Source organism: Thunnus albacares, chromosome 14 (genome assembly GCF_914725855.1).
Source record: "Thunnus albacares chromosome 14, fThuAlb1.1, whole genome shotgun sequence".
Taxonomy (NCBI): domain Eukaryota; kingdom Metazoa; phylum Chordata; class Actinopteri; order Scombriformes; family Scombridae; genus Thunnus; species Thunnus albacares.
Window position 1 is genome coordinate 18,576,886 of NC_058119.1, and position 19,314 is coordinate 18,596,199.

Genomic DNA, 19,314 nt, shown 5'->3' on the forward strand with positions numbered 1-19,314 from the left:
GAAAATGAGGGAAACGAGGAAAGTGAAGATGGGAAGTGATTGAACCGAACCAAAGACAGCAGAACAGAGGAGACGATTGAGTGAGAAAGACCAAAGAATGGAGTTAAATGCACAGAGGGCTGCTTTAGATTAGATTGGGGAAAGATTGCCCGCTTTAGAGGCAGCGATAGAGTCTTAGAAATGGGTGGAGGAGAAATTGGACATTATATAAATGGAAACTCTGTCGTGCCATCTATTAGGAAGCAAAGGACACGAGGAAGATTTTTGCCTGAACCATCGCTGTGACAGTGTTTTTTTTTTCTGTGTGTCATTTAGGGCCGGATGTAAGCAGGTAACTGTTTAAAAAAAATAAAACGGTGAAAAATGTTGATCACTGTTTCCCAAATCCCAAGGTAACAATCCTCAAATGTCTTCTTCTGTCCTGACCAACAGTCCACAACGAAAGATATTGAATTTACTATCACAGAAGACAAAATTAAAAGAATCAGAAGCTGGAATCAGAGAATTTGGATAATTTTTCTTTAAAAAATTACTCAAAATGATTATCAAAATATTTGAAATTGGCTGTGACCAACAAATCCAAAGATTTCAGTGATATTCAAGAGATAAAAGCAGCAAAACATCACATCTTAGAAACTGAAACCACAAAATGTTTTTGGCTAAATTACTTAAAAGACGGTCCGCTCATTTTCTGCTCATCAACTAACTTAATAAATTAATGAACTGACTTTAGTTGCAGATCAAGTGTAGTTTAGTGTATGTTTAACAGTATAACCCCCAGCCTGACACTTTCTCCTGACATATCATTAGAGACTAAAAAACACAACATTAATATCACATTGCCTCTGAGAGTGAACGAGACCTGTCTGGCAAACCGTATCTATTTTGCCGCGAGTCCATTTGTTCGCAGATGTAACACCGTCTCCAGGATACAGATAATATACCGTACAGACGTCTTCAATAGAAAACTTGTACTTGAAAGGCAAAGTCTGACCATGAAGGCAGAAAGCTCTTTCTGGCCAGTTTGCCGCATCCTTTTGAGGGAGACTTGAAGTGATTAACTGCTGGTTGTGGGAGCAGAAGCGAAGGAAGGACAGATAGAAGAGGTCAAACATTCATAAAAAGAAGAAAACAAAAAAAAAAAAACTGTGAAATGAAAACCCTGACTCCTTCTCTCCTCTCCTCCCCTCTTGTCGAGGTGCCAGTCAGGGGAGTCACCCTGAATTATTCATTTTGAGAAAATGAAATCTTCATGGGTGTTAAACCGGAGTGAAGACGAGGCAGGGGCTGACCATGTTCTCTGTATACAACGTGTGTGTGTGTGTGAGACGAGGCGTTGCAGAACTTGACACTTTGCTTGGCTGTGTTTTAACAAAAGCGAGGGGGGAGATATGTTTAGAGGTGCAGATGAATCTCATTTGCACCCGAGGAAAAATATTATTCGTTTCTCAGTAGGCATGTCGGCCGTGTTCAGGATCACACGGGGCTGTAAATGGGATTGTGTTTCACAGTGTTTTTTAGGGCTCACACAGGGAGGAGGATTTGTGTGTGTTTGAGCAGATACCACTGGATTTTTTTATTTATTTATCTGAAACAATATTTTATACTAATTTCATCTTGAAAAACACATTTATGAGCAAGCGACTGTAGAGTCAGTGCAGTTATTTGGTGGTTAAATCAGTGTCTTATGGTTAAATCAGTCATGCAAGTGTATTGTGTGCGTATCTGTCCATGTATTTATTCACTGTTTTATTTCTCATGGATGTCTGTTCACACTCTATTTGTCTTAAGTCTGCAGCATACATGAGGGGTGTAATAAGCAACGCCCCCCCCACCATTAAGACCCTATTCTCTCTCACATCCTCTTTACATTTCTGTCTCTCTCTAATCAGGCCAGTTGGCTCAAGTCACAGAGAAAGAAAAAAAAAAAAAAAAAGGTGGAGGAGGAGAGCGATGGCGTTGGAGAGGTGGAGGGATGCACAGACGGGGTATGAATGGGAGAACAAGAATTTATGTGCTGAGATCGCCTCTCTGGAAAATAAAAAAAAAACACACACACACACACACACACACAAAACAAAAAAAAACCTCAACATCTGTTGTCCACCTGCAGCTGTGCCATCTCTCTTTCTTTTTTTTTTTTTTTTCACTGCCCCTCTTCTCTTCTCATCCTTTTCCCTAGAATCTCATTTGTGCTTCAATCATTTGGCAACTGGCACGCCATGTAGATCACAGGAGGCAGATGGGATGGTGGATTTTTAGAGGTCAAATTATACAGTAGGCCCTTCTCCCTCCAGCGCTCTCTTTTCATGAATGAGGCTGTTTTACTCCAGGCCTGGTTTGTGGGCTCTGGTTACATGTTGTAATCAAACCTCCTCAATGGAGCCCTTTAAACTCTCTACACTCCTGTCGAGTTCCCAGTAAATACACGCAGCACACTGTAACATGCACAGTCGGAACAATACGACTTCATACTATAAAACGTGTTGTTTTTATTCTCTTTTTGTTAAAAACATCAAAAGTAGAACGAGTAGAACTTCATTCAATTCATTTAATACATCTGTACAGTCTGTAAAATGTCAGAAAATAGTGAAAAAATGTCAGTCATGAGATCCCAGAGCTCAGTATGACACATTCAGTCTTGTTTTGTCTCACCAAAACCAAAAAAATATACAATTTACAAGAATACAAAACAGAAAAAAAAGGAGCAATTCCTTTGATTTGAGAAGCTAGAACCAGTAAATGTTTGTCATATGTGCTTCGGATCTGACTCTGAATGATTAACGGATTATTTAAAAGCGTTCTCGACTCATTCCTGTTGATCAACTAATCAATTAATCTGCTTAACACTTTGCCACTAATTCACTAATTTATTCACTCGCTCGTTCATTTATGTTCACGCACCGAGCCGGGATCATTCACTCGCCTCCTCTCTGCTCTGCTGAGCTTTGCAGGATGCAGCGTGTCCTTGTTTAATACTAATTAAAACTCAACTGATATTCAATTTTTAACGCTGATACCAATATTGATAAGTAAGAGAGAGCATGAGTTAATATATAACACAAATATATTTTTAGCAAAGATCCCTCAAAGTTGAGACAGATATGTTGAGGCAGGATGTGTTACAACAGAACAAATTAACATATTTGATTAAATACAATATATTAAAGCATCCCTTGAAGACAAATTAGTTTTCCAAGCAGAGTATTTTTATGTCTTAAACATGTCTGGAGGAGTCTTTTAAACTTGAATCAGGAAAGATAGGTGTCAACATACAGCATAAAACAGTTATGTTATTTATATATCTGTCACACTCTAATGCTAAAAATTAAAGAAACTGGTTGGAACATTTTCAGAATACATGTATGTTGTTGTTATGGCCACGTATGACCCGGACGTCTGGACTTCTTAACCTTCATCATCAAAATCCTTTTAAGGCATCTGTCAGAGACAAAGTAGCTCGGCGTTGAGCCGCCCTCTCGGACCGATCTAGTAGTAAACATGTTAATCTGTTACTCCTGCGCTTGTGTTTACGTCTCAGGATCAATTAGAGGATTTACCTAAGCGTTACCGTAAGTTCACTCGAAGGACTTTACTGTTTGTCTACATCCAAACACACACAAACGTCACTCTGATGAAAGAGAAACACACTTCCCCCTGAGAGCTCAGTTGCAGGCAGGCGTGTAGCCAGTAATGGGCCTGGGCGGCGCTGACCGAGCCACAGTACTCACCGGCCCACCCAAGTCTGATCAAAATACATTTTGTAACAATAAAAAATATATATAAGGAAATAAATTAATATAAACTTGACTTGATGCGTGTGTGAATTTGATTAAAACAGAATTGCTGATATAAGTTGTAGGAAGTCTTCTGAATGACCTTCACAAGCTGCCTTCAGCCAACCAGCTGCTTTTCAGGTGATGTAACGTAAACGCTTCAACAAAGGCTAAACAAAGTTTTTAAAGTGTTATTTGAAAAAAAGTTGAGGAAGAAGAAACTCCACCGCCTCCCATCGACTGAGTCCACCAGACTCATCAGCCCAAAACAAGGTCCCTGGTGGAGTGGCGCCTCCTCCCAGTCAGCCTGATGCGGGGGTCACCCATAGCGACGGGAAGTAGGGGTACTCAGGGAGCTGCAGCCTCCAGGTGGCTGCCAACCTATAGGTCCATTTGTGTTTTTGCAACTCTCCAGAGAAAACAGAATGAAACTTTTAGCTTCTGAACTAAATTTTTAGACAGCTCTGGTCAGGACTCTGTCAACGGGGAGACGCACTTATCGTTACTGCTTCACTGGGATCGCTGCAAGTATTTAATAAACTCAAACATTTTTTTTGGGGAGCGGGTGTTTAATAGTCAGTGGCTATGGGTTCTTCAGTCTTACTGGCAAATATACTGTATTTTAGGCTGCGTAGGCTTTAAAAGAAACCATACTGTTGTGGAAAGGCTTTATAGTCTGATGCTGTGGTGGTTGAGCATGTTGGATCAGCAGTGTTTTGCTGTTATTGCCTTTGTGATGCAGAACGTCGTAAAGTAAACTGGTCACTCATTTCTCAGTTTGTTTTTCTTGTTTCTTCTTCTAACTTTTCATAAGTCCATTTTTCTTGGGGGGAAAAAAAACGGCCCACCCACTTTTGTATCGGCCCACCCAAAATACAATTTCTGCCTACGCCACCGGTGGCAGGTGTGTGTGTGTGTGTGTGTGTGGTCGCTCAGATATTTTTACATATGGGAATTTCACACTGCCAGATTTTCTATCAAAAAAAAAAGAGTGTTCACAGATGTTTGTGCTACAACCGACAGATTTTGTGGTCGCATTTCCATGTGATCGCTCACCTCAGCTTCTCCCTAGTGTCAACAGTCATCACCTGTGTCTGCTGTGTTTGCATGTATGCACGTCTTGGTCCTTTTGTGCAAGCATGACAATCACCGATGTAACCGCCGAGCTGACAACATTATCGCACCGTAGCCGAGAAATGAGGCACTTAACGGCTTGTTGAGCGACAAAGTCGGTCTGTTTGCGCTCATGTTAAAGAGCGAAGAGAGAGCTGGATAAAAAAAAAAAAAAAAAAAATCGCAGAGTGAGATTGTGAAGGAGAGTTTGTGAGCAAGAGGGAGTGGGACTGAGAGAGTGTGGGGGGTTGGTGGGTTGGGGGGGAGGGGGGAGGGGCTGGCACTCTTAAAGGACCGTGAAGGCCAGATCACAAATAATAAAACAGAAAGGCAGGGAGGGAGGGAGGGAAGGAAGGAGGGAGTGGAGGAAAAAAAAAAAAAAAAAAAAGAGTGGAGGAAAATATGTTGAGCGAAGGGGAAGGTCGGAGAGAATGGGAGAGAGAGTCATACGTGTGCCAGGAGCGCTGCACCTCTCTCTGTGGTGCTCTTCAAGGATTTTTTTTCTCCTCATTTCTCTTTTATTTACCTCCCTCTTTCATTCCTCCCGCTTAGCTGTGGCACCGATTTGTTTCCTCTGTCATTTTTTGGTCTTTTCCATTTTTCTTCCCCCCACCCCTTTTCTCTCTCTCTCTCTCTCTCTCTCTCTCCCTCTCTCTCTCTCTCTCTCTCTCTGTGTCTTTCTATGGATCGCAACAAAAGGCTGACGGAGTGAGCCTGACGTCTGAATGAAAAGCCCAAACCTGCCGTGAAGGGAGAGAAGAGGGAGACGGAGCAGGGAAGAGGAGGCTGAGGAGAAAAGATACAAGTGATCTGGCTGAAGAGGCGGAAAGAGAGAGGAGAGAGCGCAGAGAAGTGCTGATTGCTGGCTGAAGACGAATAGAGATCCAGCTTTTTTTTTTCTCCCTCTCTCTCCCCCCCCCCCCATCACCCCTCACCCCCCCACCACCACACACTCTTTTGGAGATTAAAGGAGTTTCAGGCACCGCTTTTACCGTACGGCGGGCCAGGGGGGGGTGACGGTCGTAGTTCTCGCTCACCCATCCTCCCCTCCTTCACCCACTGCCGCCCCCCCCCCACCCACCCCCCCACCCCCCCGTGCCACCCTCCATTTTTTTTTTTTTCACCCCCCCTTCTCTTCAAGAGTACCAGTCGTCTGAGAAAAAGAAATGGAGCTTCTGGGAGTGAGGTGACGAAGGAGGACAAATTTGGAAACAAGCTGTGGGAGAGCGAGAGAAGACAGCGAAGGAAGACAGAGAGAGAGGGGGGGAGGGAGGCTGGAGGAGATAGAGAGGAGAGGAGAGGATAACCCCAGGGCATACTGTGTGAGAATCCCCCCAACGCCCACTTTTTCTTTTTTTTTTTTTTTTTTTCTTTTTTTTTTTTTTTTCTGTGCCTCTCCACCACATTTCCTCTGCCATGTGCAGCTCCTGATTTGAAGGATGTGGAGACAGCATTTCCCAGGCAAGGAGCATGTTTCATGTTGTCCCTTCTTTACTTATGTGTGCATGTAGTCATCCAGGGTAATAATAAAAAGCTGTGTATGTGATGGCGAGAGGCGATGGGGGGGGGGGGGAGGAGGAGGAGGGGGGGAGGGAGGTGGATTTGGCTTTAAGGCTAATGAGCCTCTTATGTTTTTGCAATGAAGTGTGTCATGAAAACAGTGTGTGTGTGCGCTCTAATGTGTATGTGTGTGCATGTGTGTGTGTGTGTGCGCACAGGAGGGCAAGCACCCATGCGAGTGTGTCAGTGTTTCCTTTGGTTTGAAACCGCAGAAAACTCTGCACAACAGTAAGAAGAGGTTAGAGATTAGAAGGGTTGTCATTAGCGGTCACTCGTAAGGTCAAAGGTCACAGAAGAACGGGCGCACGAGTAGCTCGACGTGAGGGCGTTAATGGTGTGTTCCTGTGTGTGTGAATGCGGCCTGTGTCGGCGCGTGTGTTCGGACATGTACTGTGGTTTGGAAGATATATTCGGCGCTCATTATTTCGTGGCTTCATCTTTACTCAATTTGATGCTTGAAAACATGAAAATAATCAAGACAATCAGTAACATCTGAGTGAGAATTGAATTTAAGGTATAATTTTAGCGCAAATAACACTCAGTCGTAGCGGGGCTCTGACTCACGATCATAATCAGATGTTAATTTACATCTTCACTTCATTTTTCTCTTCACTTATAAGCAGAGCTGTCAAAACTGCAAAAATACCGCATTTGACATCAACTCACTGTAGTCAGTGTTGCGTCTTCTTGCAGCAGGAAACACAACTTTTAGCTGCGTGCGGATGTGAAATCCTGCCGAAAATCGGTTTAAGCTGATCCGCTTCATTTAAAAATTCAACATCTTTTTTTTTTTTTCTGTGAACATTGATGTGTTCCATACTTCTTGATTTTTTTTTTTTTTTTGCATCCACGGTGTGTGGTTTTTGTCACTGCTTGCCTGTGTGGAAGTAACAGAGCTTTGATATCTTATCTCCCTCTCCAGCGATGTGTGTGTATGTGTGTGTGTGTGTGTGCGTGTGGAGTGCACTGACCGCTGTTCATCTACACTGACAGCTGCTTTTGTCTCAGGAGCCCGATTGTTTTGAGGCCTCACTAGTGAAGCATAAAAGACAAACATTTAAAGAGGAGAGTGATGGATGGATGCTCATTTTCTCTCTTACTTTGTCTTGTGTATTTGCGGCTAACACCCACCTGCGATATCCTTTTTGTCAGCATCTGTTTTCCTCTTCTTTCTTTCTTTTCCCCTCTCTCTCTCTCTCTCTCTCTTCTTGCACTTTTACATGTAATTTGGTCTCTCTCTCTCAACCCTTCTATCTCCTCCCCTCCCTCACCCCTCTTGGCTGGGCGTTTGGGTGGTGATAAGTTTGGAGGTGGGAGGCAGAGGGGAGGACAAACAAGGTCTTTGTGTGTCCACATAGTGGAACAAGAGACAGGCCCAGGGTGGTGGTGGTGTAGCCGGGCTCTGATAGGGTCCAGTGGGGGCCTGGAAGGAGGCGAGTCTGCCAAAGAAAAGATTACACCTCCCTTCTTTTTTCTACAGATGCCAGAGGATCGTAAACACACTCAAGAAAGCAGACACTCCCAAGAACACAGGCGCCGTATTCTTGTTAACATGTACACACAGTTACAGAACTGAAGGAGACTCTTGTGTTGTTGGTAGCGTGCAGGTGGACGTGCTATCTTATGATGATTCTTTACGAGCGGCATTGAGAAAAACAGAAGTAGAGTAAAAAGGAGCGTTGGCATAGAGAGCCGTGGATGCCCTTGAACATTTTATTTCACAAAAATCTGCAACATCCCTGATAATCGCTCATTAATGGTTATCGTCTGTGGGTGTGTGTGAAGCTAAGTGCAGCCAAACTCTGTGTGTGTGTGTGTGTGTGTGTGTGTGTGCGCGCAATACTAAGCCGTGTTGGCCCACAGTTAGCATGTTTGTGTCCCTGGAAAATGCAGAAGAGAAACACGGACAGTGCGGCTTATGCTCGGATGCTGCTCTTCAGATTTCTCTGTCCGTGTTTGGGTGGCCTGTGGCGAGCGGCCATTCGGGGGCAAGATCCGATATCCCCGAAATATCAAGCTTTGCTGCACTTGCCACAAAGAACGGGCTATTGGCTCGCCCCCCCCCCCCTCCTCTCACTCTAGGACTATCCCGTCACTGAGGCCCCCAGCTTGGGAGTTGCTAGGTAACCAGAACCAGCTGTTGGTCCTAAGCCCGTTGAGCCCGCTCTGGCTCCGCGTCAACTGCAGAGTAGTTTTCACTGAAAGCTCGCTGTGAACTCAGCGACCGCCGAGGTGGCCTTGACATCATTGTGCCATGGAAAATCTTCCTCACTTCCTTTTGTTTTTGCAGTTTTATTGTTCCACTGATGGTGCGACCGATGTGGGAGCGTCCATGGCATCTATCACACCAGTCTGGGTAATTTAGGAGCATTTCATCACCTTTCACACACGAGTGAAGGGGGGGAGGAAACGGGAAGTAGAACGAGGAAGGGCAACAGGAGGGTGAAAAAGAAACGAGCTTGTGGGCGGTGAGGGTTTGCTAGAAGGAGTCACCTGTAATTTTGAAAATGACATCAGGAAATAAAAGAGACTCTCTTAAGTGTGTCACTCTTCTGTAGGCGAGGACGCTGAATGGTCTCAGAAAGCTGTTATCAGAGATTTGAGATGGCAGAGTACACAGAGTAATTTTTCAGGAAATCACAATAGTGCAGGTAAGTTAATACGACTCCGTAGCCCCAAAGCGGGACCGGTTACCTTTCAAAGTGTGTGACGGCCTCACAAACAAGCCACAAGTAAATCTGCAGGGAGTACATTAACCTCCAAATGAAATCGTCTTTGTAAACCAACCGAGGCAAGTTGGAAATCCATGAAACCACAAAACCAGAGCACATGATCTGTCAGAAAAACAGAGTTTGAGAAATAAAGATAACTGATGTAGTGCAATGTTATTAAATACCAATTTGAAGATTGGATTCCAAAACCCCAGGGGGAGAAACGCAGGTTTATTTTCTTTCATTGATTGTTTGCGCTCTATTTAGGAAATGATCCTTCTCCCTCCGAAAACTCTGACTCACCAGCGTCTGGCAGCGACAGCTTTCTGAGCTGCTTTTCCAAGATCAGCCCTTCCAAATGAGAGAATTAGACACCAGATCGTATTCACTAAGGAGAGACATATTTCTATGAGCGCTGCTTGTTTTTTCTAACATTTTAAAAAGATCACTTCTATTTCTGTTGTCAGACTCCAAAAAGGCTTTTTAGTTTGGAACATCTGTAATCCATTTGTGGTTGTGAGAACGCTCTTGCCAGCTCTGCCAAAAGTTTTCATACTTCCTGGAGAATCATCCAGTTTGTGATTAGCGTTGGCTAAAGGATGATATCAACCTTAGTCCATTCAAGCTCCCCTTGAGGGATGTAACAATACATGACCCCTGCAGACCTCCACTGGATAAGACTATCTGCTGTCACACTGAACACGGTTTAGATTTAGTTTGTCAAGCTGTTGGCTTTGTTTCTTTATTACTCGCTGGCTTACAGACAATGCTGGCTGTTGTGCTACGATAAATACTTGGGGTACAATAACAGGAAGTTGGCACAAGCAATTTGCATTTCTGTCCGAAAGACTACCAGCCAAAATAACCTACCGCCTAATGTAAACCATCTTTAGTCATGCTGTTTCTGCTGCTCACATAAGTTTACTTAACAGCAAATAAGCACTTGAAAAACGGCCCTGTGGTGTATTTTTGTCGCTCTTAACAGGGAGTCTGGTGTTTTGTTGGCTTTGGGGTGGGACGCTGTGTTTGGATCTGGAGAGTTCTGGCTTTGATTTTGCTTCCTGTAGTCCAGGTTCTGGGTCTGGCAGCTGGGTGGGGCGGCTGGCAAGCTGCTGTCCCAAACTCCCCAGACTGATGCCGACCCAGCTGAGGAGGGAGAGAGAGAGGCACAGAGAGAAAGAGAGAGAGAGAGAGAGAGAGAGGTGGATATAAACAGAGAGAGAGAGAGTGGCATGACATGAGTTAAGTTAAGGAAAAAGAACCAGATGCTATCTTTCATTCTTTAGTAGCTGGACCTCTGGCCGACAAAATGTTTGAGACGAGTTGCTGTGCGATCAGCGGGGGATGGAAGGAGTCATCCTAGGGTGAACTCGACAATGATTGGGATAAGCCTCTGATTGGCTGAATATTACTTTCTGTTCTCATACATTCCCCCCTTTGGGCTCCTTCGCCTGTTTAAAAATCCATAACTTGCCATCTGAATGCAATGAAGGCAGTAATGGTTTGTTTTCTTGTGATGAGGGAATAATTATTTCATTATCTCGATATAATGATCATGAAATAACCAATTTATGATCTTAACGACCCAAACCGTCTTCTTGTAATCATTAGATATTGTAAAAATGTGCTTGATTGTCTTGTATACAGTGAATCATCTAAAATCATCAGACATAAGGTAACCATTTCTGGTTATGTTACTGCCTATATTTAACATCAACAGATGACTGTTATTACAGCCTTCTGCAGCTGCAGCCTAATTCAGAGTCCCTGTAATATCCCTATAATATTCCACAAGCACCAATAATGCCCTTGTGGTGACCAGCGTTTAGTTTACAGTAGCCTGTAGTGGCCAAGTAAGACAATGTAATATTCTTAAATATCACTTCTGAAGGTTATTATGTGGCTGTACTTAGTGACCTTAAACAAAATGTGGTAAATGGCAGAGATTGAGATCATTACCACATCATTTTTTCATACCGTTTATTAAATGATCAAGTCAAAAAATATTCCATGATCCTCCAGGATTTTTCTGCGTAGGAGAGGCGTTTTGTTATATTTGCTGGTGTGTTATCTCCGTACTTTCAGTGATATCAGAATGAAACCATTTCACAAAATTCTGCTTAGTGTTTCCAAACAAATCATAATTACAAAATAATAAAATGAGTTTGAAATCTGACACACACATACACACAAAAATGAAACAAACAGTAGAACATTGTTAATTGCATGAGAGCTGCGACGATTAATGGATTCATTGATTAGTTGCCAACTGTTAAATTAATCAACAACTATTTTGATAATTGATTCATTGTTTTGAGTCATTTTTGAAGAAAACAATGTCCAGATTCCCTGAGGACAGCTTCTCAAATGTGAATATTTTCTGGTTTCTTTAGTCCTCTGTGACAGTAAACTGAATATCTTTGGGTTGCAGGTAAAACGAGATGTTTGAGGACGTCACCTCGGACTTTGGGAAACACTGACTGACATTTTTCACCATTTTCTGACATTTTATGGACCAAACAACTAATCGATTAATTGAGAGAATAATCGACAGATTAATCAACAATGAAAATAATAGTTGCAGCCATGTGATTCTTTATAGATTTGCCATATACCGTATATCTATCAGTAAAGAAACATCTTGTTATTACCGTGATATTAATTGCAACCATATAACTCATTTATTTTTTATCTCTTTTTGTAAAAGTCTTTGCATCTTTGTCAGAAACCAATACAATGTACAATAATGTTCTCATGATGGCAGGTCATAGGAGGTCAAAGGAGAGGTTGATGACAAAATGTGATTGCAGTAAATATGACAATAACGAGAAAAAAACTAATATAAAAAACACGACAAAAAAAAAATGTAAATATAAGAGATGGCAACCTTACATATTCATACCACATGGGAGGTCTGATAGTATATCATTGTAAATGCCATTAAGAGTGTATAAGTGGGGCAGCTTCCTTCCATCTTCCATCTGAGTAATAGCACTCATAGGGCTCCACAGAGGGCCGCTGGGAGTTTGGGTTCAATTACAGAGCCTAAAATCTGAGAAAGTCCCTCCGATTCCCAAGATCCCAGATCAATGAGGCATTAGCAGCCTTATATTTGCCACAACTGGGACTGATTTCTGGCTACATTTTCGATCATTTCACTTTTGAATTGCGAGCTCTGCGGACTGTTTTTAAATTGAATCAAGGAGCACAAACAGAAGACGAGTGCAGCTGCTCGAGATCCCCATTTGCCGTCAACTCAGCCCTATTTCTAAATAACGTTTCCCTCCAGACGCTGTTTATCAGAAGCACTGCTGAGCTCAGAGCTGTTAAAGCTCGTCAACAGCGATTTTGATTGGATTTGATTAAGAACTTAAATGATGACGGGTTCTGCTCGACTCTTTTTTTCCGGTGCTAGCTGGAGGAAATGTAATGTAGTGTATGTCTGACAGCGCGAGACCAGAGACTAGAGCCTCGAAAACTCATTACGTCTGACGTGACAGACGGCAAGAGGGCATAACAGAGTCAACAACTCTACTATACTGTGAATGCACGGTACGAGTGTGGATTTTTTTTTTTTAATTCCTGATCATTCACTTAATTACAATCAAGTACACAAAACAGATAAACACACTTTCAGTTTCAGGTGATTCATTTTCTTTCTTTAAAGTGTTCTTTCTGTCTGAAAATCAATGAGCTTCTTAAAATCACTGACCAGGTATCCAAGTCATTAAGACCCGCATTAACAGCCTCGTTAGGAGTTAATTATCCGCAGATTCATCATGTATTTAGTGTGGTGCCATGTTCTGCCTTATTAGGCTGGAGAAAGCCTATTAGCCACCAGGAAATAATTAATCAACAGTATTTTTTGACCTACTTCCACTAGTGACACTGCTTTTTTTTTTTTTTTTTTCCACCAGCTGCTTCTTGTTTATGTGTGTATACAGTACAGGAAACAGATTCAGTGTGTGTCTGTGTTTGTCTGCGCTCACACGAGGCGGCGTATGTTAGAGCGAGTGTGCGTTTCCTCGTGTGTGTCTGTTTTAGATGATAAAAGTATTTTCGTCTTCGTCTACGATAATGAACTCTGCATGAGGAGGCGAAGGGAGAGCTGCGGGGCCACAGGTGTGTTTGGCGCCGGAGATGCCACACACACACACACACACACACACACAATGAGTCCCTACAGTGAGAATAATGCATGCTCTCAGCTTATACTCTGAGAAAAGGAACAGTAAGATCGAGGTCACTTCTTCCACATTATTCCTTTTTAACCTTTTCTTCTTCTGCACCTTTCTTCTTTTCTCATCGTTCTCTATTTGATATGCCATTCAGGTTTTTATGAAGTACTGCTTTTATGAGGAGCGCCGCACAATAATAATATTGTTAATGACCGTAATATAATAAAAAGGTAATAAAAAAAATCATCTCTTTATCTTCAAACCATTTTATAAAGTGGCTCACAAAGCAGTCGTAAAAACCTCAAAACCTTCATAAAATCAACACAAAAGAGTGAAGAGCGATGTGAGTAAAACATGAAAGCAAAGCAACAGTATGAAATCAACAGGAAATTAAGGTCAGTAATAACTAACAGAACATCTCATCGCTTCAAAACACGTCTGTAAAAATGAGTTTCAAGTGTTAATGTAACAGATATAATCAATCTGCTGGCTTAAAGTCCTCAAAGGCGGTGTTTTCTTTTTTTTATCTTTCAAAATCTAAGAGCCAAAGAACAAAACCAAAGTCCTGTCATTTGTTGGTTTTTTTTAGCTTGAATGTGGATCAAACAAGAATGATCCGCACGCAATTTAGTATCACACTTTCGCAAAGATGGGGTACAGATTAAAAAAAGAACGGTCAAAATCAAAGCAGTAGAGAGCGAGATATCCTGACTTTTAGTCTCTAGTATAGGCCTCCAAAGCACTGAATCCTACATTTCCCATAATCCAACTCAGTAGCTTCTTTCATCAGGCCCTCCTTGCCTCCTAAATCACCTCTTCTATTTGTTTTCTAACTTTAGAAAGCTCCCCCGGAGCCACAGAGGACTTGATATAACTGTTTTCTTAGGCTGAGTGATGAGTAAACTTCACCTGTAAAAACACTGGAGTGCACCTTTAAAGGCTCATCCACAGATTTAAAAGAGATCAATAATGTCTTACAGTTGATCTACAAGCTGCCTGTTTCAAATGTTAAATCTAGGAAATAGTGATGATACAAACAGGTTGTTCCATCTCAGGTTTTTTTTCAGTCCCAGACTTCCCTGCACCTTCATCTTTAATCCCCTGTGTGATGAACTCTTCTCCATCACCTCCACTCGTAGAGATTTTGTGTAACACGCTTCAGTTCTCGCTGGCGTCCTCTGAGACGTCTGAATGTGGTTCAGCTTCTTCTGTGGTTTGATAGAAACAGAGACAGAGAGATGATGATGAATTAAGGCTGGAATAATACAGGTTGTGTGTCAGTTTGTCAAAGCTATGATGTTAATGACACACCGCTAAGCTGTTCTTGATATTATAATTCTCTTTTTAATTAATCCCCCCCCTTTCCATTTCTCTCTGATGGGTCTAACGCAGGTAAGGGAGATCTGTCATTCCTTATGTCGTGAGCGAGTGTGCAGATTTGTGTGTTTTTGGCATGTGCATAAAGGAGTCAAACTCTGCATTATTTACAGTCTTTGCTTTTTCAGGATCACTCTTAAGCACTATACCTTCCGAATATGTACAACAGAGGTGAATCTCTGCAGAGTCTTTTCTAGAAGTTTGTCTTGCTAAAAGTAGCCTTTGAGTTTACACAGAGCACCAGTTTAAGTTCATCTTCGGCCTATTTATCGACTTAGAAAAATAATTTTATTATATAACTGATAAAAAGGTGGAAACAGTTTGTTATAGTGAATTTGTTTTTCAGACAAAATTGGATGTAAATCTTAAAGATACTTTCTCTGTCATGGAACTTAAAGCCCTTGAAAACTTTAAGTATTTTTCTATTTTATGAAGTATTTGTATAAATTCATAACTTATTTATCAACAATTGACCCCCAAGTGAGGGTGTGGTTAACCCAACAATTGTCATCAGTGACATCACCAACTAAGCCAGGCCATTTCAAACCAGTAAAAAGTCAAAAATACAGAAATCTCTCATGTGAAACCAACAGTGTGCTGAATGTTTGAGCTCATGTAGAAACCCGTCACTTCTACTAAGAAGCTAATTGAGAAAATAGGTTTCAAATTGTAGAACAGCTCACACACACACACACACACACACACACACACACACACAGACAAAACACAATTTCATGAGGCCATCGTATTAAAATTTGGATCAGTAATCAGTGAAACCTTTTTAATTAACTCTGCAGAACAGAGCTTACTGATACAGAATTTTCCAACATTTTACATGCACTTCTTGTTTTTTTTTTTTTTGTCCCCATAATATGCATCTGATGTGTTTAAAGTACATATGCTAGCGTGTTGTCGTCGTATAGGTCACATCACTGTCCTTGCTTCCCAAAACTGGAGGAGTTGAGAGAGACAGACATGGAGCGAGCAGGCTTGGATGTCCTCTCCAGCAGCGCAGATGCCACTAAATAAAATATTTCAGAATCCTGCCCAAATCCTCTAATCACCATGACAACAGGCAGCAGGGAGCCGGAGAGTGGTGGTGTGTGGACGCCCCCCCCCCCCTTTCTCCTTTTTCTTTTCCCTCTTTTTTTTTTTTTCCTCCTCTTTTTAGAGGAATTTGGGTCTGACACTGTCAGTATTACACAATTTTCTTATCACCTAAAGAGTACATTACCTTGATGTGAGGGGAGGAGAGTTAATTGGCAGAACTGAATCAGTCGTTTAGTCGATACATTAATCAATACCGGCTCATTTTTTAGTTTCCAGCAGTTTTTGTCACTTTTGTCCCTGAAGAGTAACCGTATCACAAAACTCAGAAAACCAGAGATGATCAAAAGTTTAAATCTAATTATTGATCAGCTGATTTTACCTTAGTGTGGGAATGAGGCAGGTCCTATTAAAGTGTGTAAAGGGCGTACTGAAGATGCACACACACACACACACACACACACATGCACACATGGGAGCACACACATTGAAGACCGGCCGGTTTCTGTGCGGTGATAGGATAATGGAGGTGATGACCTCATGGGGTGAAAGGACCTGTTGCCTGGTAACAGTGTGGATAACAGCGAGAGAGGGGGGTAGTCGTATCACCAGCATTGTGTACGTGTGTGTGTGTGTGTGTGTGTGCGCATGTGTGTGTGTGTTTGTGTGTGATATCGACCAGTGTTGCCAGGTAAGGGAGGATGATAGTGGTTTAAAGTGAAGAGTAGCTCAGTCCAGTTTAAGAGTATTGATCCCTCTCAGGTGTGTGTGCGTGCGTGTGCCACTCATTCACACACAACCCCGGGTCTGCTGTTGGATGTATTTCCTACATTTTACTGCTTTTTTTCTGCAGCTCTCTTGACTGTGTGTGACAGACATAAATAATTAACTCCCTCTCTCTCTCTCTCTCTCCTCCCTCTGTCTCTCTGCAGGTATTCGGCCCCAGATTATGAATGGGCCTATGCACCCGCGCCCCCTGGTGGCGCTGCTGGATGGGCGCGACTGCACCGTGGAGATGCCCATCCTCAAAGATCTGGCTACCGTGGCTTTCTGTGATGCCCAGTCCACGCAGGAGATACACGAGAAGGTAGAAAAATAACTCTTCACATGCTCCTTTTTCATCCGTAATTCTTAGAAAACACAGCAGCTACAATTCTTACTGGTACCCACATTTTATTTTAGATCTTATGATGGGACCAACCTGTAGCACTGATCTTTTAAACCCATAGTCGAGGGACTGTGCTGTTCCATGAAGTCTCCTTATTTATAAACTAGTTCTTATTGACTTTTGTTAATGTAAATTACTTTTGTCAGTTGTTTTTGATTTGCTGCTTGTGGAGTCTTTATGGAAAACTTTCAAATTTGCTGAACCACTCAGCTGGAATAAAAAGAAAGAAGAAGAATCAAAACAATGATGTGTTGGAGGAATAACAAGCATTCACATTGAATCATATCATCTTTCCTAAGATTGCTGCTACAGTCATATATGGTTATAATACTGTGAATATTATTCAACATGAAGATTAATTCTTGGCCATGAGAACACATATCTGCAAAATATTAAACTCAAGGTTCACTTACCAGCTTGTTTCCAGAGCTTTTAGTCATATCCCACAGCCCTAATTGTTATTCATGCAGCACTTTTGTGTGATTTCTCAAAAGACCTAAAACTAAGTAAATGCATATGTTGGAGTGAAATAAAATAAATACTAAAATGTTATCAAGTGCACTTTAAAGTATAAATACAGTAAAAGTACAGAGAGAGTAAAAAATATTAACAATTTACTAAAATAATGTTTTATGCCCATTTTATGCAATACTTTCCTGTTTTTCTCAGAGATGACCCTTCCTCCACATAGTTTATACTGTATCTAGGTTATGTGGTCCGTTACATGTTGACCGTTTTAAACCTCTGACGTCTTTAAATAGTGTTTTCTTATCCATGGTGGAAAAATTGCGTATTATCATTAATAGCAGCTCACAATGATCAAAAACAGTCAGACAAAAACCTGTATTCTTAACATATGTTGGTTTTCAGGTGTTTTTCTACCGTAAAAACGGTTTTCTGCAAGCTTATCACCAGAAAATATAACCTTTCTATGGTGGTAAAATAGAGTTTTCTCATCAAATCCAGCTCAAAATGATGAAAAACTGTCATTTTTGAACATATTTCAGGAAAGATAGAAAAAACCTGGGTTTTTTTTTTTTTTTTTTTTTTTACATATTTCCCTCGTTTTCAGTCTCTCTGCTGTAAAAACTGTGTTCTGGGACTTTCTCCCAAGAAAAACACCTTTCCATTTCCATTTTGGAAAAATAGCGTTTTCTCATCAATACAGCTCACAGTGATCAAAAACGGGTTTCGGGAAGTGTTTCAGAAAAGTCAAACAAAAACCTATTTTCTTCATATTTCTCCTGTTTTCAATCTTTCTGGTGTAAAAACAGTTTCTGTAGCTTCTCACAAGAAAAACACATATCTGCTTCCATGGTGGAAAAATCGCGTATTCTCATCAATATTAGCTTACACTGATCAAAAACGCTGGTTTTTCGAAAGTCAGACAAAGACCTGTATTCTTAATATATGTCCGTTTTTCATTGTTATATGTGGAAACAGGAAGTTTAAAGCCGGAACAAGTAAATGTCACATATGTTTGGAAAAAGTGTCAGAACAGGTCAGACCACATGATGTTTTGCTTTGTAGCAACATCATCAGACTGTGCAGCTTGTTCTAACTCTAGTAGCAGTCGTATTAGTTGTAGTAGTAGTAGTAGTAGCAGTAGTAGTAGTAGTAGTAGTAGTAGTAGTAGTAGTAGTAGTAGTAGTAGTAGTAGTAGTAGTGGTAGCATCTGCAGCCTCACTGCGTGACACTGATATAATCTAAACTTTGTGATTCTTGAATTCGGAGCAGAACAATCATCTCGTTCCTCCTTCTGTGTCTACTCCTCTGTAACGTTTTAATAATATTTCAGCCCACTGGCTTGCTCCACTCTCCCAGTTCAACTATAATGGTTTCATCACCGACTCTAATCCCACTGGGTGCTGAAGTGCTGCTTTGTTAAATAAGAAGGAGGAGGAGGAGGAGGAGGAGGAGGAGGAGGAGGCTGGTAATAGAAATGCAATATAATTGTTCTGAGCCAGAGTGGGTGAAACATTTGTCTTGTTTTACTGTCTATACACTGGAGCGAGTCGGCAGCAGTTTTACAATCCAAACTGGAAGGTTGAATGTCTTTATACTCGGAGAACAGGAGGGGTTCATGTTAGTCGTTCATGTTATATCAGTGTCAGTGAAAACGCCACTTTATACTAAATGTGTCAACCTAATGATATGAGTTTAGACGTTCAATGGAGGAAAAACAGAATAAATATTTAATTTTGTTTTTTTTTCTTTACATTACTCCAGTCTTTTCCTTGCTCCACTGGTTTATATACACACAAACACCATGTGATATCTGTACACACACACACACACACACACACACACACATAGGACCCATCTGGGAGTATAGATGTTGGCAGCGTTCCCACAGCTATAACTGCACAGCAGCGGGTACAGAT

The 19,314-nt window shown here is 41.5% G+C and overlaps 1 protein-coding gene across 6 annotated transcripts in view; it reads left to right on the forward strand.

Moving 5' to 3' along the window:
- Positions 1 to 19,314, forward strand: part of ctbp2a (C-terminal binding protein 2a) — a 74,714-nt gene that overhangs the window by 44,431 nt on the left and 10,969 nt on the right. For 5 of the 6 annotated variants that reach the window (XM_044372824.1, XM_044372823.1, XM_044372822.1 and 2 more), the window contains one exon: positions 16,695 to 16,849. In XM_044372824.1, the coding sequence (XP_044228759.1) occupies positions 16,695 to 16,849 (155 nt within the window). Of the gene's footprint in view, positions 1 to 6,006; positions 6,351 to 16,694; positions 16,850 to 19,314 lie in introns of those variants that run through there. The other variant, XM_044372825.1, reaches the window with a different exon arrangement.